We start from the raw sequence: 21741 nt of genomic DNA, 5'->3' as shown, positions 1-21741 counted from the left end.
TAATGCCTTACACGAAGAGAATTGAAGAGGATAATAATGGATATGCCATATTATATCTAAAAGTTTACGCAACCACGGGATACTTTCATATTTTTAGTAACAAACTCGTGTTTAAAATCCGAAAATATGTATTTATAGAATCATTTTTTCATGCTTGAAAGAAAAATTGGGACTATTGTAAAAGTTTAAAAACTAAAATCCATTTCTTAAATTGCATATTTTTTTATGAAGAAAGTTTATCCTTTTGCCAAAAAAAAAAAGAAAAAATGTTTACATGGCCACGGGATTCCTTCATATTTTTTTTAAATTTTTTTTCCAAAACAGGAGGACCCTCTTGTTTATATTGGTAGTATACATTTTCACATTTTAATGCATATTATTTAATCCAAATTTGAATTCTAATATCAACTTTTGTATATATGACATGTATCCAAAAATGATAGTGAGTATGTTTGGATTGAAATGATTTGAAAAAATAATTTGCTTCACAAATTCCAATCACCTTTTTATCTCATATATATAACATCATAAAATATGCTATAGTAATTATCTCAAATAAATCATCCAAATAAACTCCTATCAAATAAACTCAGTGTATACTGTATATTATGAAACTCTTGGTTGAAATGTAAGATAATTAAAGAATATTTCGTAAAGCTACATATGCAAAACAGTGGAAATGTAAGATGCTGCTTTCAACGTGAATCAAACACAAAGATGCCAAGTTTCATCGTTCTATTGCAGCAAGAAAAATTTGCTTGCATGATATTGCACTATTAATGCCTTACACGAAGAGAATTAAAGAGGATAATAATGGATATGCCATATTATATCTAAAAGTTGAAGCACTCAAAACTGGTCCAACTTCCACCATACATATACCCAAACCCTAAGAAAACAAATCGAATGTTCCAATTTCTAGGTTTCAATTTTTATAGCAAGCCTAATTAAGAATATAAACAAAAATTAAAACTCTGAATGAAGAAAATACGAATAAAAGTATCTAAAGCTAAAGGTTGGATAGTACATTACTTTTCTGAAATTTCTTATCAAGAATTAGTTCAAACATGTTCAATAATTATTTTCTCGTTATACATAATAGTGATTAAGGCACACTCAGATGTGTGTATAACTAATTAGAATAAAAATATTTGTAATAATAATTCTCTTATAAAAGTGAAGTATTATAGGGGAAACAAGTGAATGGACTTAATTTGGGTAATGTTAATAAAGAAAAATTGAAGAAATGTGTGTCAAATATAGTAGATAAACATGGAGAAATTGAACGTAAAAATATGGGAAGATTCGAAGTTATAGTAAAATTGTTGTTTTATTATTTTGTTAGATAATAAATCCATTTTATCCTTTATAACAAAGGCAAAAAAAATAAAAAGAAGAAGAAAGAACTAACAATATAACACCAAAGGGCATCAAGCTTTATATATGGCACATATATATATAAAAATGCCACGGAAAGGGTAAAGAATTCTAGCGTCTCTCTGGAGCAAGAGGGCAAGCCCAAACAAATTCTTATGAAATGCCATTGGAATTGTCGAAATTTACAGCATAACCAGTCTATCTGCCTATGAAAAAGGCACCGAAGTTGCTCAAAATTACCGGATAACCGGTCCATGAGCACTGTAGCAACTCCAACTGACGCTTTTAGTATAGTACTAGTTTTTAAGCCCTGATGCCATGCATCAGGTAGCTAAGACTCGTTATTTTGCTGTTATATTTGTGTGTTTTTTTTCTTCGTTAGATAGAGTAGACATGTGTGTGTGTGTGTTTTTTTTCCTAATTGCACAGATAAACATGACCTTAAAATCGGGTTATCTAACATTCTTAATGTAGCATTAATCAGTAAGTAATGTCTAAAATTAGGCAGAACTAAAAGGCATGATTATCTAACATTCTTAACGTGGCATTTAACATTCTTAATGTAGCATTAATCGGTAAGTAATGCCTAAGATTAGGTAAAACTAAAAGGCATCAGGCTATACATGTACTGTGTAGCCTTGCTTATTAGTGACGTTACTTCTCTAAAATAAGCAATTTTGAAGCTGGCGATGAATTGCATGCTTTGGTGGTAGTAGCAGGATTGATCCTAGTTGGCAAGTAAGCTGCTATGCTGTAAATCTGCAGAATGTTAAAAGCATTATGATCTTAATTGTTGCAGTAAACATTCATAACAGAATGCCCACGAAGCCCAAATCATACCAGAGTGCAATAAAACTACTACCTTTATTTGGCATTCCATGTAAATATGATCCTATTTAGAAATATCAAGTTACCAAAGGCATTAGAAATCATAAGTTCCTTCACATATGTCAGATAAGATCTACACAAACAATTGCTATTTTTTGACATCTTTTCTCATGATTAATAGGAAAATGCATTAAAGATCAAGAAATCAGGTGTACACCACACATCAATCGCACCAACATCCTACACACACACATGCATGCCTTCCCCCTGCCCTCACAAACAGACATGTGCGTGTACCTATATATGCTATATCCCCTTTTGTATTGAGAAAGATTTTTCCATGAAGACCCGAGTGTACAAAGTGAAACCAACAGAGAAGTAATTAGGAAGTTCAGCTAGTTATCTATCAAAATTTGAACAAAGGAAAATGCCCTATTATAAATGTTCCGTATGGTCTCCCAGCAACACTATAGATACATTCCCATATTTCAATAGACAGACTTCCCACCAATATCAATAGCTAGATAGAGACAAAAAAGCATTCCAGAAAGGATGATACTATGAATGTAACTTGTACCTCATCTGAGGAGTTTGAGCGAAGCCACTATTGAGCTGAATAACACCACACTTGGAAGTATCAGAGATACTGGAGATGAGTTTTACTTAAATTCTTAGATAATACAAGAAATTTGTTAGGAAACTTAAAACTAAATAAACCGTAATTCTAGTGATCAAAATTTGAAAAAATTAGGCCGAACCCATGACTGAAGCTTTCTATTAAATCATATTGAAAAGAATAAAAAAAATTTGGAAATAGAATAAATAATCCAAACATAACAAAGGTCACGGTACAAATCAATTTCATCCCTAAACAATAAGACGGTTATTAAGTTTAATCAACTTATCAACTTTAGCTATGGTTGGGTTTCAAATTTGGCAAAATTTTTGGGGCAAAAAACAGGCTAGGAAGGAAATAAGCTAAAGCCTCAAGAATTAACTTCACCTGGTGCCAGCAAAATATTTTTACCCACCTTCAAGCAGCCCTCATAAGAGAGGATTGGCAGAGGGTTTGGAAAAGTGTGTAGAGCAACTTAGAGAGAGCAGCAAGAAAAAGCAAACCTATCCGGTTGATTATTTCATGCGTGCCTTGAGAGTGTTCAACTGGAATGCGTCATCTGTCAGTAGGTGATTGAAAGGGCGGCGATTGTATCAGTGTACTTCGATGGTAAGAGAACAGGGCACACCTGGTAAAGAAAGCCAAGAAAAGACAGAGAGGAAACAAGGCCGAAATTGCTGACTGCCAAAATTGCTCCCATCCAAGAATTCCATGCGGAAGAAAAGGAATGAAAAACACAACTTAACATTTAATTGAATATAATAAATCTAACATCTAATCCAGCCAAAGAAGAACAAGTAAACCAGAAACAAATCCCCGATGAAAAACACAACTTAACAAACCAGAAACAAATCCCAATAAAAAAAAAGTAATAGTTACACCTATGCACCGATGCGCAAACTTATGCGCAATTCAACCGCTTCTTCCTCGACTGAATTATCTGCAATCTAGTAGAAAATTCAATAGGAAAACAGGGGAAGGAAAAAACACTGGCCAGAGAAAGCTCAGAAGAAGAGTGAGGAACGGGAAAGACACACCTGGTAAAGAAGGCGAAGAAACAAGACCGACAAAAGAATAAGAAAAAAGTAGCAGCTGCCAAAACTCTGAAGCGGTGCTCCCAAAACCAAGAATAGAACGAAGAAGAGGATGAGAGGAAATTGCCGACCGCCAAAATTCCTATTTATCTTTGAACTCCAATCGAAGCCTTGTGGTTTCCAATGTCCCATGCAACTGTAAATCTCCCTCTAATGCCGATGGAAGGAGCTCTCCTCCTTCGTCGCCCTCTTTTCCACTTTCTGTAATGACATATTTAGTCAACCCCAACTCAAGAAAAAATCCAACCATTCACATGAAATTGAAAACCCATGCAATGATAAAACCCAGAACACTTAAAAGTCAAAAAATAATAAGAAAAAGAGGCAAAACAATTAAAAAATGCAATTACGGAGATGAGATTAATTGGAAAAGTGTTTACCTTTTTGTTGTGCGTGCAGGAAAAATATAGAGGCATTCTGCTGTAGATTTCTAGATAAGATTATGGAGGAAGACGCGTTGAAGGGAACAATTAAATAGGAAGCTGATGAGTGAAAAAAACTGGTAGAGAAGGCCAAGAGATGAACGAGAAAGGGCAATGGAGATTGCAGAGCTTTCAAGCGGTGGTGGTTCCATCGTTCCTCAAATCACGCCTGGTAAAAAAGGCCAAGAAAAGAAACAGAGGAAACAAGACCGAGAATGAGAGGAACTTTTCAAGACATTTCTGAAGCTACCAAAGAAAACTAAGAAGAAGAATAGAAGCTAAGAAGAAGAAGAAAGCTAAGAGAAAAGAAAGGATGTTGCTGACCGCCCAACCGCCCACTAACCAATATGAATTGCTGACTGCCAAAATTGAGAGCCACGCGGACAGAACGCCCCGCAAAGTTACAATCCAAGAAAGCCACGCGGACAGAATCAAATTCCAGAAGAGCCACTGCCATCCATCAGCAAAAGACCAAAATGCCTCTCAAAGCCACAACAACCACGGGATAACCGGTCCATTTTTCACTGTTCACAAGCGGATTGTCGCTTTATATATGTAAGATATAGTAAGGATTAGCAAGCCTGACAAGAGGTTGGGGTGCCAACCCAACTTTTATTAAATAAAGTAAATCAAAGGATGGAGCGTCTTACTACAGTCTTACGTTTTGAATACTCAGACAATTATCAAATAGACCTTCTCTACATCAAGTCGAACTTATGTCTACAAAAATTTTTAATAAAATGTTCAAATTAACATAAAAATTCAAATTTCAAAAGAGACCATCTTTGAATCAAAATACCAAGTCCTATTGTTACGCATAATCTAGCTAAATTTTCTTGTTCTATATTCAATTCTAAATCTTTATATAATGGTTGATTCTTTTACTGAAAATGTCGGTTGAGAAAGTATGCAGAGTTGAAATAAGGCAAAAGCAAAGAAATATAGATGAGAGGGAGAGTTTTACTTGTTTTTTTTTTTTTTGCCATTTCGTGTTGTTTTTCGTTTTCTAACGGTGTTACCAGTTGACTGTTTTCATTTAAATTTTGTTCAAGATTTTCTGGATGAATTTTAATGGATGGCTTTTATAAACAATTAGCAACTCAAAGACTAGATTGTTTATTTTTCAAGCTTCGGAATCCTATTTGTCAGTTAAAAAACCCTCTACGGAAAATTGCATTTTTGTCATTTCATGGCTTCCATCATGGCTACCATCAAGGGTAGATGTACTTAATTTAGGGTGTGTTTGTATAAGGATTATTTGGCAAAAAATTATTTGCTTGCACCGCAAATATATTTTCTAATACACATTTTTTATCATATTTTATCTCACATGCATCACATTATAAAAAGTACAATAGTAATTATTTTAAATAATATTTTAAATAATCTTCCTATCCAAGCACACCCTTACTTAAACCACAAAAGTATATTTAATAATCTTATTCTATATAAGGCAGGAAGGAAGGGTTCGATGTAAACAAATTGTGTCATTTTGTGTATCATCTAATCTACCATTATTACTTATTTCTAAAATCAATTACATCATTTTTTTAACATCTCATCCTTCTCTACACCCTTCCTACCCCAATTGTCAGGCTTTAAAGACAATTACATCATTTTAACTAGGGATAATTTCAGAAACCTCTCTTGAGGTTTCTAGCTATTTCACTAGCCTCCCTTTATATTTTAAAAATTACATTAACCCCCTTCAAGGTTTATTATCTTATAACATCTAGATCTAACCAACAATTAAAAAGTGATATTAGGAGAGATAAGATAATATGATTCCACTATCGTCCCTCATTTACTGTATTATTTATTTAATCTAATATCAGCGTACACATTAAGAAAAAGGCTAGAATTTGCTGTTTATTATTAGAGATCAAATCACATATAACATAAAAAAATAGTATATCATTCTATACATTTTCCTTAATATTAAGATTCAAATTACACTTTTCAATTACATACCTATTGTCAAACATGACCAGTAACAAATAATAAAAAAAATCTAAAACCAAAACATTACAAAGGCAAACTTTAAGATCATAAAAATTTTCAACAACTAATCTTAATATGTTGACAAAGATATTTATGATGTTAAAGTTCACTCTTTGTAATGTTTCAATTGCAAATTTTTATTATTATTTGTTGTTGATCATGTTTGACAATGGATTTATAACAAAAAAAAATAATTTGGATCTTACATTAAGTAAAAAATATATAATGATATATTATTTTTTGATATTATATGTGATTTGATCCCTAACGATATGTGTGTGTTGGTATTAAATTAACTAAATAATGTAGTAGATGAGGGGCAATGATGAAATCATATTATTTTCTCTCTCTTAATATTACTTTTTAATTACTAGTTGAATCTAAATGTTATAAGATAATTAATTTCAAAAGTAATTAGTATAATTTTTAAAATTTAAAGAGAAGCCAGTGAAATATTCAAAAACTCAAAGAAGGTTTCTGAAATTATCCCTTTTAACTATCCACCTGTCTATTACCACTCTGCTTCTTTTGAATTAATTATCACTTTCCTAGTTTAAAAGCTACCACTTTTAAAACAGCTGAGCTATTTTTTTTACTACCTTCCCACGAAAAATAACGCTACTCGTCCGATAGTTGCACACATATTGGGTGCGTCTCACCCGGTAGTTTGATTAAACATCGGGGGAGGTAAATCTAATTAACCTTTGTATCTTGCTCAATTTCACTTACCTTTTTTTTTCCCCTTTTTGTCACCTACCTTTGGTGGCTGTATTTTGGTCTTCGCGGTCGGTCAGTCCGTCCCTCCCCATGGTAGTTGTTGACAGTAAGCTTCCACCTGTCCGTGCGAAACCCGTACAAAACGTGCCACCAGCTGCCCTATTACCACCAAAACCACCTGTCCTGCTTCTCGTCTATTTCTTGTACTAGTTTCTACATATTCAGTATTACTACTACCTCTTTTGGACTGAGTTAGAGTCTCCCAACTCTCTCCTTCTTCCTCTGCTTCTTCTTCTTCTTCTCCCAAGCAGCAGCTTTAGGGGTTGTTGAAGCAGCTGATCAAGTGGATAGTAGATACCCACTACAAAGACTCAAGTAAGTTTCTCTCTTTCTTTTCTCTGATGGCGTTTATTCCAACATTTTGCTGTGTTTAGAGCCTGCGCATACCCCTTTTTTTTTTTTTTTTTGCCTTTTTTGAGTTTTCTTGGATAACATTTCTTTATCTACTTCTGGCTTCAACAAAAGCTCTTTGATTTTATGTTTCTTTCTCTTTTCTGCTTTATTGGGCCTTTTTACTGGTCTTAGAGGATGACCGGGAAGAAATCATCTGAGTTTCTTGAAAAAGCTGATAATTAAATTTGTATCCTCCGAAATTTTATAAAATTAAATTTCAATTCACCTGAAAATGGACTCATACAAATTTTGGCTTTTTAATATTCTTTTGTGTGCTTTTTTAATTACAATAAAAGAATTTGAGAGAAGATGAGGAAGAAAAACAAAATTTTGTACAAGTTAAAAGTTGGAAAAGTAGGAAGTCAAGAAAAGTTTAAAGGAGCTGTCATTTTTGATTTTTTGTACCACGGAATCTTTCACGACAAATGAATGAAAATGTTGATAAATCATAATTTTATCTGGTTCAATCTCAATCGTTTATTGAAAATCTATTTATTTTCAAATGAGTGGTTGAGATCGAGCAAAATTGTTACGACCCGAATTCCAACCGTCCATAGCCCAATGCAATTCCTCTGCGGTTTTTCTTTGCCAGCCGTAAGAGGAACCAGGTCCTCAAATTTGCTGACAGAAGTTTCCTATAATGGACGTATGCATTGCTTCATCAATTACGTGTAGGTTTCGCACTTTTTCAGAAGGGACAATTGTATCGACCGAATTGATTTGGCTTGTTATGAGTTAAATTGACGGTAGCAATATTATACCATTTTTTTCCCTGCATAACCTAATCTATCTTTAGTATAAAAGAATCCATCTTTAGGCTGTATAAGGTCTACTAGATCAAAAGGTGCTTTGACATTTTATTTAAATTTATTTTATTTTATTGTAAATGGGGTTCGAAGTCTTGATCTACAGTTGGAGAAGGATTGTGGTTACTTACTGAGACAAAGTTCAGTGGTTCAGTAATCATTTCTTGCCAACTAGCAATTTTTTTTTGTGTAGATTTATGGTCGTGTCTCACGTGCATTAATGAAAGAGACGTGGCCTTCATGAATCCAGAAATGTAGTTCAACATTGGCATCTTGGACGTTAGCGATCAAAGTTTGGTTGGCTTATTCTTTTGTGTTACCACTGAAGTTAGGTAGATGAATTCTAACAGTCCTGCAGGCATTGGCAAATTTAATCGTGCCATTTTCTTTTTCTTTTTTTTTTTTTCACTTCATAAATTATTTTTACTGGGTTCAATTATTTTGTCCACTATAAATGTTGATATTCTAGCCCTTTTCCATTTGATTCCGCTTTTATTCTAGCCCTTTTCCATTTGATTTGATGTGCTAATTTTTGCTTTGTGATAAGTTGTAATAATTATCTTACTTTTTTGTTCGTCCTACAATATTAATTGCTTTCTTGAATCAAATTTATACTTGGAAGATATTTTCAAGTCTCATGATTGCTTAATTTCTATTTTCTAATTTTTCTCAGATTGTATATGTTGTACTAAAAAATATCGAAGAAAACAACCTAAAATATCGGTATGTCTATATCCATATTTTTCTTTATATATAAAGTCTAAGGAAGTTTATGTTGTTAAATTGTATATTTCTTGAACTACCTTTTTAACTTTCATAATAAGGGGTAAAATAATTCTATCATTTTCAAAAAAAAATTTATTCTTTTTAATTTTTATTCGAAACCTATTTGGGTACATTTTTATTAGAATTTTTAAGTTATGTCAGTAACTACGCATAACTATATGTAGCTATCCAAAAAATACCCATTTGCATAATTTAGCTATAAAACCAATTTCAATTGCAATGATGTTTACTAATAACCGTACATTTTTATTGTTTGCACACAATACTATACCTTAATCAACAATTTGATACAAAATATGATCAATTATAAGAATGGCATCAGTTCTCCACGTGCTCATTCACATCGTGGGACCTATTGAGTTTTTAATCCCTTTTTGAAAACAATGTCTAAATAAATAAACAGAAGGAATTTGCTGCTCAATGTTCAGATGGCTCAGTTGAGCTTTTATACTATTCCCATATTCTGTTTGGACAGTCCACATAATTCACTTACCTAACCACCCAGAAAAATGTGCATATCCAGCTAGAATCCTAAATAAAGGGGTTGGGTTAAAAGCTTGGGTGACAGTTGGCTAGATGTAACGTGACCTGTCTATCCAATAAATGGGAATGGACAGCCACTATATTATTATATTATGTAGAAGGGCACAAGTCTCTTGGTCCGTCGGGAAATTTTATATTGGTGAAGAATAATTACTTGACATGTTTAATAATTAGTACAGGATTAATAGAAAAGTTCGAGCTCTTCTATTAATTCTTGTATGTTCGAACTCTTTTATCGATTTTAGAATAATTATTAGACCTGTCAAATAATTATTCTGAAATGATATAAAATTTTTTTAGTCCATAGCATCTTCATTTTTTGAAAGAATTTCTTTTCTTTGAACATTTTGCATCGGGCATTTGGTTATGAATTATCTCATCCTTTTGCTGTCTGGAGACGTAATCATTAGTACTTTTGAATTTTCCTGAATGATGATTGAAACTGCTCTGGGCCAGAGTCTATTCATTCTAGCATAGACCATCGTTAGGCAATAAATTTGCTGTTAGGCAATAAATTTGCTGGGCCCATCTATATTCCTCTGCCTTTGGGCAGTTTAGGTGCACCTTTGTTTTATTTTTTAAATCTTCGTTATTATTTCTACTAAAAATATAGCATGGATGGCAAAAAATCAAAAGTGGTTCTGAGCTGAGAAAACTTTATTCCTTAATCATACTTGTAAATCGTTAATGATGCTATCCCATGGCTAATTTGACTAAGGTACAGGTAATTTTTTTTAGAAGCAGATTATGGTAGAGGTAAATAACATCTTAAGCAAAGCGAATATAAGACTCAAAGTTTGCCAATACTATTTATATTTCTAATTTTTTAAAGTTTAATTACAATTTGTCTTTTCTAATTAAGTGTTAGCAGCAAATTATTCCTTGTATTGGCAAAACATACAAATTACGCTCAATGATTAAGAGTCCAATGCATTTTTTTTTAAAAATTTTTTAATTTTTAGATTTGTTTTCCTCATCCTTCTTTCCTATTACTATATACGAATTTGGACAATAATGAAATGAATATATTTTACTAAAAATATTAAGTATTTTATTTCTAATTAATAATTTCTTAGTATGCATAATTGTTAATTAAATGTTATAAATGCATCAATTGTTGGTAAAAAAGAAATTATGTAAGTTTACTAAATATTATAATTTTCAATTTCTTATAATAAACTGATGATAATTAAATATTATATGCAATGGTCTATATTTAAGCCTTAAAAAAAGAAGAAAAAAAGAAAAAGGTAAAAGTGAAATATTGAATCTAAGTATGTAAGGTTTTTTAAATAGATTTTGATAATTAAAGGAATGTGTAAGCAATACTAACACACACTTTTGTCATTGTGCTTTTTCAATATATTTTTCTTCTTTTCCATCCGCAGCAACTTTTTATGGTGGTTAGCTTGGAGTTCTCTTTTGCGTTTCCCTTTTTACTTTTCTTAAAAAGACATTATCCAGTGACTAGATAGGAATCATTTTTTGCTAGCCATTCCTTTCAATTTTTTGTGCTTCCAAATTGTTTCGGAGATAAATGTTTCATAATTGCCAGGAATCTATTTATCTACTACTCAAAGAGTTCATATTTCTAGCACGTGCATCCCTCTAAAAATATGCTGTATTAGATCTTTCTATCAGAATTTTATGCTTCCAGTTTAGCCTATTCAAAAAGGAGTAGCAGCCTTTACATACTTGAGTTTGGAGGCTGCATAGCAATTTTGGTGCTGTTAGTGGTTTAAAATACTTGAATGCAACATCTGAAAACAACTCAGAAATATGTTTTTTTGATAATGGTATTTAGACCGGAAAGAAGATGATTGACGGGGTGTCTTAGATTGGTGAAATTACAGACAAGGTAGCCAAACTTGGTTAGCTGATAATGTGGTACCATTTCTTGGAAATCTTCTAATTAGTATTTGTTGACAATGACTAGTCAAATCATTATATACTTGCTTCTTAAGTTCCAAACTGTTATGATCGTGGGTGCACAATCAAGTTTCCATTGCGAGTGAAAACTGTGAATTATATGTCCGAACTTAGATCTTTGTCATCAATAGTACAAGATGATTAATTTGCTTCTTTAATACCATCTTGCTTACAGAGCCATGGACAATGGGCTACAAGAGAGGCTGCTTAGCTCAGGAAAAGAAGAGGTTGTTAATTTGAAAGGACGGATTGCTGATGAATCCAAGAAGATATGGAAGGTTGCATTGCCCGGTATTCTCGCACGAGTGTCTTCATTTGGGTGCATAGTGGTGACACAATCATTTGTCGGACACATTAGTGAATTGGATCTTGCTGGTTATGCTCTTGTACAAACTCTCAGCGTGCGGTTTGTAAATGGAATACTGGTATGTTCACCAACTCCTTGCAGTTGTTATATATGTTGGATTTTGACCATTAAAAGTTTCTCTGGGTTGTAAATTCTCAAGATTGCTAGTACCTGAACTCTATGCACCAAGTGATTGCTTCATCTTGATTAAGAAGTTTTGCAAGGTGTGAAAGGTGAATATAAACTGTAACTAAGACAAATAAACCAGCTGCAAAGAATTGTTACGTACACACAGAATGAATGGTTCAATGTTATAACTTGTCATGTGTTCTGTAATCTATATACTTACAAATGTACATGCTAATAAACAAGCACAAACATATAGTGTTTCCAGCATCTTCAAAATGTTTCACTTTGAGAATTCCTTAGATCTCCTGTCACACAGTCTGAAGGAAATGAGCAATAGGGTATCACTAACTGGAACTCATCAGATTTCGAATTTTATTCTTCCTTCCACCAAAGGACAAGTAATCTCATCAAAACTAATTGATTACTGGTCTTGCATTTGGTGGCAGTTTGAATATGCTTTCATTTCATTTCTTCTGAAAGTTAGCAATCAATTAGCAAGACATTATTTGTTCAGTATTCCCCTCTTTGTATGTAGCGTGATAAGAAATTGAGAATTCAGTAGATGGAGCATATGAAAGAGGAGTATGAAATACAAACCCAAATGTAACTGCGATTTTACCGTAGGCATCCACAATATGTTCATAGTTCCGATGCTTTTGCTGTTATGCCTATTCTTGTAGAAATTATTAGCCATCTGGAGGCATGGTTTTTGTCTATAATTTCAGACTCGGGCTAGGTATCGACTCGATTGAGTTCAAGGGTTAGGGGTCAATGGATTCAACCCATGGTCAAACTGGATGATGTCAGAAATACGCCACACACACACACACACATTCATTTTTCCTACAAATCAAATTTACAAAATATAACCAAGAATCTAAAGATCCAAATCCATATCCAATTCACTAAATTCATTCAAACTCACAAAATTCATAAAATAGAAATCTCATAATGTTCAATCTTTGACAAATATAAATCCAAATAAAAATATGATGTTTTCTATATTGCATCCAGCAATACTTATTATGAATTTATGAGATATATTCTGTTAATTTTTCATAAAATTTTTGCCATGACACATTCATGTACAACAGTTTTATGATACTAAAGAACAAATTCCCAAGAGCTGAAATTGACTGAGAAGTAAGAGTACCTTTTCTACAAGTTCATGTCTCAATTCCACTGTCATACTTCTAATTGCCCTGCTGGTTTGCCTTTCTTCTACATAGTAACTTGTTGTGGTAAAGAAAATGATGGATTTTTCTATACCTTTAGTGTAAATGCTACACACAACGGTAAGCATCCTATAATCAAATAACAATGAAAGCATACAACAACCCAAAACAATGAATATACCTAGAGGTTTTGTCATTTGCAAGCATTAATGTTAAGCATTAGAAGACAGAATGAAAGAAAAACAGCACAATAAATTTGGTAATAAAAAACTCAATATTCAAGTAAAGGTTCTAGCAACTGTGTTTAAGGCTTTATTTGATAACCCAATTCAGCGCTTAAAGTTAATGGGTTTAGATTTTAACATGTTTAGACGTGCTTGATAACTAAAACTTGAACATCTGAATTAATTAAGTAACACTGAATTTCTTGGGCAAAATTTACTTTAAAAAATAAATGATAACCTATTCACTTATCACTTAATGTGATATATACTCAAATGTATCAAATTTAGTACTTAACAATTTAATAAGTTAATGGATTCAGATTTTGGACTTTCAGTTTTCAAACTTCAATTTTTCAAACGCACCCTAAGTCTGGAATCATCGGGTATCAATTACTATTAAATACTACTGTATCAAAATTGATAGTGAAAGCAAAAAATTACCTTAGCTGTGAAAATAGAATAGACAAAATATTTTAAGTTCATATCAATTCCAGTTGTAAGAAAAAAATTATAGAAAAAAAGGAAAAGCTACAATCAAATACCGGTCCCCATGTAAGAAAAATGATGAAAATTACCAATTTGAAATGTTGGCTTGAGCCTTGAGCTTGAAGTCCGAAGGAGCTGCCGGTGGTAGATGCTTGAAGTCCGAAAATTATCAGAGGAGCGGCGGCGGCCCTATTGGGGAGTGGTGGCGATGGAGAATCCTGTTGGGAAGCAGCAGTGGACGAGCTAGGGTTAAGGTTCTTAAAAACGAAAAAGAGGAGATTCGTTAATTCACTTTGTTGGGTTTGTTTAATTTTTCCAGATTTTTTGGTCTTTTTTGGTTGTTTAATCGGCAGTCCATGGGTCAAGACAAACTCAAGTGTTAAAGTTTTTTTAAAAAAATTAGGCAAAAAAGGGGGTAGGGGAAAAACCGGGTTTAATCGAGTTCTATTGGTTCACTGGTCAAATAAAACCCAGATTTGACCGAATTCATTCATTACTTCTGAGTATTTGATTTGATTCGGATCGCCTTTGGACCAGTTTGACCGGTTGATCTAGTTGGAGTCTAAGAACACTGGTCTTTGGTTGGAGTTGCTGCATATAAAGCTCATAATCAAGTATATTGAAGGAATGACTACATAATTGCGACAATACACATTGACGGATAATTGACAAACCAAACATTGAAGACACTAGAGCTCTATGGAGGTACAATTGGTCAAGGAAACCATTTTGTAACATGGTTTATTGTTATTGCCTATTAAATGGAAAATAAATCAAGAAGATTTCAGTTAAGATTAATGCATTAAAATTTGAAAAAAAAAAAAACTTGAACTGAATCGAAACGTAGAGGCCAACAATCAAGAATATCTTGGCTTTTAGAAATGTTTCCGAAATAATTTTAGCTGGCATAATTTTGAGATGTTTTGAAAGAAAATCGTTAATTGAGCAGTCTAAGGGAATTTGGGAAGGGCTATGAGATAGTGTTGCCTCTGTTTGGATTCAAGAGTTTTTGAAAAATTAGTTTTTCAAAATAAAATTTTTAAAAAGTACTCTAAAAAGTAGTGTAAATTTTTTTTAATGTTTAAAAAAATCCCAAAATATATTGTAAAAACTCTTCTACGCTTAAATATTCCAAAATATTTTCTAAAAATATCCCAAAATATACTATAAAAACTTTGCTATAGTAAAATTTTTCAAAAACACCCCTAAAAACAGCTAATCCAAACGTAATTACTTCAGGATTAAGTTACTGATTAGTGCTAGGAAACACCAATAGTTACAATTTTGAAGCAGATGGGAAGCAATTAGATTGCTTATTTAATCTTGTCAAGCACTTAATAGGGCTGTTAAGGAACTTACAGGGTGCAAAAGTTCTTGCATAGAAATCTGGCAAAGACATAGAAGAAGACTTAATAATGATTCTAACTGAAGATTGAGCTGCATTCTTTCTAACAAATATGGCATTCAATCCAAAAGCTTTCAGTGAAGTTTGCATTTACGTGTGTGTATTTGCCTAATGGAGTAAAGAAACTAATAAAAGTCCTATATAGTTATTTTCCTCTCAGGCGGTTGTCACTTTGATCTTTAATGATGCTATTTGCTGGAGTGATTATTCTTCCCTGAAAAAGTATGACTGGTAGTCTGTGGAAATATTATTGAAGGTGAAGTATACTTCGTATTGAGCCTTTAGATATTTCTGAGTGGATTATGTACGTGTCTGGTTTTGATATTTCTTTTTGTTTAAAATGGTTGGGCATTTTTATGTAATTTTAGACCCTGAGGTCTCTTTCTCTGCGAGCTATTCATGAACAGGCTCAAAAAACTATTCATGAACAGATATTAAATTGGAACTCGTTTTTTCCGCCTTGTACAATTATTCCATATTGCATCCTGTAAAATGAATAATGCTTGTGTGGCTTCATATCATCTGCATGTTTGCCTCATCGTATTTCTCAATGCTGTGCCACTAAATGATTATCAGTTGCTGAACTCAGCTTTGATAGCACCCATGGCATTGAGTTCATGTTATGTGACAAAATGGAAGATTCATAATCCAACTTTATTGCTCAGGCATACATTGATTTTCAATCAACCTTTTTGCTTTGACTGTGATTCTTTTGGTTGTCTTACATGAGTGCTAAACTTGATGAAGCTAACCACTTGAATGCAATTTCAGTCATACCTCATCTTATGTCCTCTCAAACTTCATATGTTCTGCTTCAGTTTTCTTCATTGTGCTGTTGTTGCAGATTGGAATGTCCAGTGCGACAGAAACTCTTTGTGGGCAAGCATTTGGTGCAGGACAGCTACATATGATGGGTATTTACCTGCAGAGATCATGGATTGTTGATTTTATTACTCTAACTATCTTGCTACCGGTTTTCATCTTTGGAACATCCATCTTTAGATTGCTTGGTGAAAAAGATGATATAGCACAAGCTGCTGGGTACACCTCTCTATGGTTCATCCCCTTTATCTACAACTTTGTTTTCAGTTTGACTATCCAAATGTATCTACAAGCACAGCAAAAGAACATGGTCATCGCTTGGCTATCCATCTTGCAGTTCATTATCCATATTCCTTTGTCTTGGCTTTTTGTCTACCGTCTAGACTGGGGAGTTGGTGGTGCAATGGGTGCACTTAGTATCTCTTCATGGTTTGTGGTGTTTGGTGAGTTTGCTTACATCTTTGGTGGTTGGTGCCCTGACTCATGGAAAGGATTTACTACAGCTGCATTTAAGGATATATGGCCCGTAGTGAAGCTCTCAATAGCTTCTGGTGTGATGGTTTGGTAAGTTTTTTCATCCTTTTCTTTTTAATTATTTGTTTTAAAGGATTAACCATTTGTTTTAAAGAAAATATTATCACGGTAATGCAGAGAGAATAAGAAATAGTCATATAATAGGATGCAGTAAAATAAGAACTATAGTAAAAGATACCTGAGTTTGGAAATCGCTGTTATTATTAATCGACTTTATCTGTACATTTAACACAATCAGGATACGATGTTACTTTTTGATTTGCCCTCATCTAGCATAATCAGAATAAGCAGTTGCCTTTTTTTTCCTAACTTTCTTCAGGCTAATTTTGTGTCAAGCATTAGAAAACCATGTTTGTGTTCTGTAAATTAATGTGTTAAGTAGCATACTGCTACACAAATAAAAGTTTGGGGTCCCAAAATAGCTAAGTTTTTTTTTTTTTTTAAATGTTATAAACAAGTATTTCTATGAGAGACGATTTCAGACCCCAAACTTGTCCCTCATTCTGATACTCAAATATTTCCAAATTGCTTGTAATCATGTGAATTAATTAGCTTGCTACAATCATAAGTATTCCTCACATCTACTTTAGGTGTCATGATCAGAGCTGCATACAGTTAAAGAGAATTGAATTTTTGTCCTTGACACATTGAACTGACAAAATAAAGTTTCCAGATCTACCTTCCATCCAAATTTTACTTGGATATATATTTCTGACTGTTCTTACCTTGGAATTTGTATGGAAACGAGATTGAAAACAGTGGCTTTTCCTTTGACTTTTAAAATTATGACAAGTATTTTGAAATGGACAAAAATAAAATGCATGCGACATTGAATGAGACGAACGGAGTATATCTTTCATAAGTTAGGACCAAAGTCTTGTTAAAGCACTAGTACATTTCATAGGCCTAGGATGTGACAAATAATGTGAAATGTGAAGCGGTAATGTGGTTAATTTACAAGGCGTGTGAAAAGGTCCTGAATTAAATTCAAGTGCAGCTCAATGATATCGCTCGAGTAACAAGTACTCACCATGCTAAACCAAATGTAAACACATACTTTTATGTAGTATTTATATTTGCTCTAGTAAACCAAATGTCAATTGAATATTTAATCAGATGCTCCATGTAGGTGTGCTGAAACTTCTTTAGTTCTTCAAATTATCTCTGCTAGTATACATTCTCACCGTAGAACTGTGTACTTAGATTAAAATTAATTTGATTTGGAAGAGAACTACATTGAAATTCATGCCTGGCCCATACTATTTGATCATGGATTTTTTTCTAGTCTCCAATATTTTTTGTCATATAGGTAATGAAAGAGGAACTTCTGTTCACATCTCATGCATTCCCTAGGTATCCTATGAACACATTTGGACAGCCAACTCAATAGCAATTAGCAGTGAGTGGAGTGCCCAAGATCTTTATTTACTTGTTTGGAAATCCTTAGAAAAACCAATGTCAGACTTGTCATTGAACCTCTCTCACATGAAACTTAAGATTGATAAGGACACATGAAACTGAATGAAATTCAAAGAGGTTATTGCAGCTCATTGAGGTGCAAGTTAACAAAGCCATAAGAGGAAAGAACTTGAGGTATGAATAAACAAATTCCTGGAACCTTCTGATCTTTCGTAGCAGAGTCCTGTGTGGAAACCACTTTTGAGATAAGTTACCAAAATGGAAGATCACGGGATCCCAACTCAAATTGAATAGACAATTGCTGAAGTGGCTCAAGATGCTTATAACTTGTTTCAAAATTTTTTGGAAACCAATGGGAGACTTTGTCCCTCAAACAGTCCAAAATAGCAAGACATAATAAAAGATTTATATTTTTTATTTAGAATTTTCTATAATTACTTGCTGCAGGTTGAACTTGACATCTGTTTCTAATTCTGTTGTTTGGTTTATAGCTTAGAGTTGTGGTACAATGCTGTCCTTGTATTACTGGCCGGATACATGAAAAATGCTGAGGTTGCAATATCTGCCTTCTCCATTTGGTAAGGATGATTGACTCAGTTATTCAGTATTCTCCTACTCAATTAAGGTTTTTATTGATGACAATGATTTTTAACAGCCTCAATATCAATGGATGGGAGTTCATGATAAGCCTTGGCTTCCTTGGTGCTGCTTGGTATGTTAAGAATGAGTTCAATCATTGCCACCCCTTCCTCCAATGAAGCACTATTTGTCTTTTTGACCTGGCTTCTCTTGCTTCTTTGTGCAGTGTTCGGATTGCTAATGAATTAGGGAGAGGAGATGCTAAAGCTGCAAAGTTTTCCATTAAAGTCCTTCTGAGCACTTCAATTGTTATAGGACTATTTTTTTGGGTGCTTTGCTTGGTCTTTGGTAGTAAAATTGGATACTTATTTTCGGACGAGAAGGAAGTTGCAGAAAGTGTATCTGACCTTTCTCTTCTATTAGCTTTCTCAGTGTTGCTCAATAGTATCTACCCAGTTCTGTCAGGTAAGTCATGATGTTGTTTCTATTCTTGTCCTGATTGAACAACAAAGATAATATACCATCTGATATTTTGGCAATTTATGAAGTTTTGAACAATTATCTTATACTTTGAAAATACCCAAAATATGCGTGTGATGCGTCTTTAGCAATATCTTCAAACTTTCATCCTAACATTTAGATTTTGCTTTCAGGGGTGGCAGTAGGAGCAGGTCTACAGAGCACAGTTGCAATTATCAATCTTTGTTGCTTCTACCTAATTGGAATTCCAATTGGAGCTTTGCTTGGATATGTTGCTCATCTTCAAGTTAAGGTAAATGATGCTTTCTTGATTGAGACATTTCTCATAGCTTGAAATACTATTGACCACTATGTTGTAATTCTTGATTCATCAAAAACTGTATCAGTTGATGTAACAGCAGCATAACTTGATTCTGTTCTAAACTTCATCTTGGTTTGATAGGGCATATGGATTGGTATGCTTTGTGGGGTGATTACTCAGACTATTGCACTTTGCTTCATGACATGGAGGACAGATTGGGATGTAGAGGTAAACCTCTGAAGGAAAATCACTTTAAAAAATGGGGCAAATTCTGCTTTTCTTCTGATGTTTAGTAGCAATCTCCACATAGTACTCTTTTTACGGCTTTGTGCTCGGCATTTGAGTTCTACATATAACACGTTTGATCATCATGTTCAGCTCACATCTTTTGAAACATTTGTTCTGTTGTGTTTAGCAGGTCATGTTAATGTAGGTTAGCTAGGAACATGCTTTAAGCACAAAAACAGAACGAATGAAATGCATGAATATCATCATATTGGTGTGCGAGTTGGAAGCAGCACAAAAAATGAACAACCTGATGTGTTAAGATATTAGGGAATAAAACTGAAAACAAAGGGTTTTAGTTCATTATTTGATGCATGATGTTTTGCTTTACAGGTTATTAAAGCTAAAAACCGTCTTCAGCAATGGTACTTGAGATCGCCTGAAGAATCTTCTGATCTTGCTTAAGAGTCAAGAACCTGAGATTTTAGGCTAATGAACCACATAAATGTTGATTTTGTTATTGCCAAATTTTGCGCATGCTGAGGCTGTCCGCGAAGATTTCGTCCTGTGTGGTCCGTCATATTGGAAATTTCATTTCAAGTCCAAACATTTGTTTCTTGTTTGCCATTTCTATTCAATTGTCCTGTAAGTAAGCTTTGATGCCTTCGAATTTAACTCGAGCAGGATGGAGAAAATCCGAGAGCTGAAATTTTTTTTTTTGTACTACTGTTATCTGGTGAACAATTCGGCTGTCTTCCTCAGATCATGAAAGCTAAGTGTTTGGGTAGGAACAATAACAGATTTGAAATTTGTGTTTAGTGCCCTGTTCTTGCAAATTCTTCACAATGCTTTTACTCTTTTTTTTTTTTTGTTGGTTTTTAATCTGTAAATGCTGTAAGGTTTTTAATAGTCAGTTTTGTCAACTAGTCTTCTATTCCAAGTAAGGCTTAATTTGGGCTATGAGTTTCTAGAAAATGGCTCGTCACGTCTCGTCAGTCACATTCTTCCAAAATCTTCATATCTGACAAACATATTGGGTGGACGTGATTTTTCGTGAGGCCTACTTATGAAAAAATAGCCAGCCAAACAGTCCACGACTCGGTGGACGTGAATGATTTTCTGTACATTTTTTTTCCAATCTCTAGATGCTGTGTAGTTTTCTAAAATCTCCCTGCTGATCCTTAGCTCCCTCCCATAGAATAGGAGCTGCCTTCCAAATTTCCATCGTGTGTAGGCATGTTAGCAATAAATGTTCAATTGTTTCCTGTGCCTCTCCACAGGTTCTGCAAATAGGATCCCCCATTCCTGTTCTTTTATTCACTGCTTTTCTAACTGGCAAGGCTCCTTGTATACAAGAACTTGATTTTTTGTCTGATGTTGAGCCTCCAAATAGTATTCTGCATGTGTCACTTGTTGGCTTTCATCTGCATAACTTGAGCCAGCTTCATCTAAGCTCTTCTTCCTTGCATTCCTGTGATCCTCCATCTGGATTTTGTAGCCTGAGCTGACCGTGTACCTCCCACCAGCCTGTGGTTGCCAAAAATAGCTGTCTTCCCTCCCTGACAGACTTAAGGGAATACTTAGGATCTTCTCAGCATCATATCTGTTGAAGACTCTAAAGATGATGTTCTTGTTCCATCTGTTGTGGCAAATGAGCTCATCCACCCTTTCCAGTTCACAATTACTTGGTCTAATTGTAGTGGGCATGCCTGTGACTGTCTGTGGTATCCATTTATGGTCCCAGATTCGTGTACTCCTTCCATTCCCAACTCTTCTGATCAGGCCCTTATCCAGTACACTTCTTGGATGCATTTTGGGGGGGGGGGTTACAATGTAGAATAGACTCCTTAGGGAAGTATTTAGCTTTCAACACCTTACTAATAAGAAGGTTTGGATTTGTAAGAATCCTCCATATCTGCTTTCCTAACAGTGCTTTATTGAAGGCTTCAAGGTCCTTGAATCCAAGTCCTCCCTCATTTCTTTTCCGTGTCATTTTTTCCCAAGAAGTCCAGTACATTTTATTCCTGCCATTTGTTTCTCCCCA

The 21741-nt window shown here is 33.9% G+C and overlaps 1 protein-coding gene across 2 annotated transcripts; it reads left to right on the top strand.

Annotated features, from left to right (window-relative positions):
• Positions 1-7164: 7164 nt before the first annotated feature.
• Positions 7165-20540, top strand: LOC113776208 (protein DETOXIFICATION 24-like). Of its 2 annotated transcripts, none has more exons than XM_027321315.1 (9): positions 7165-7430; positions 11748-11997; positions 16182-16723; positions 18604-18690; positions 18768-18824; positions 18918-19156; positions 19345-19463; positions 19614-19700; positions 20091-20540. In XM_027321315.1, exons 2-9 carry the CDS (start codon positions 11752-11754, stop codon positions 20160-20162), a joined length of 1449 nt encoding a protein of 482 aa, XP_027177116.1. In that variant the 5' UTR covers positions 7165-7430; positions 11748-11751; the 3' UTR covers positions 20163-20540. The 2 variants fall into 2 exon arrangements, with proteins under 2 accessions (XP_027177116.1, XP_027177117.1); XM_027321316.1 differs by lacking the exon at positions 7165-7430 and adding an exon at positions 9016-9037.
• Positions 20541-21741: the final 1201 nt, after the last annotated feature.

This window comes from Coffea eugenioides, chromosome 6, assembly GCF_003713205.1.
Source record: "Coffea eugenioides isolate CCC68of chromosome 6, Ceug_1.0, whole genome shotgun sequence".
In the NCBI taxonomy this organism is placed as follows: Eukaryota; Viridiplantae; Streptophyta; class Magnoliopsida; order Gentianales; family Rubiaceae; genus Coffea; species Coffea eugenioides.
Note: the sequence above shows the minus strand (reverse complement) of the source record. Positions and strands in the feature narration are given on the sequence as shown.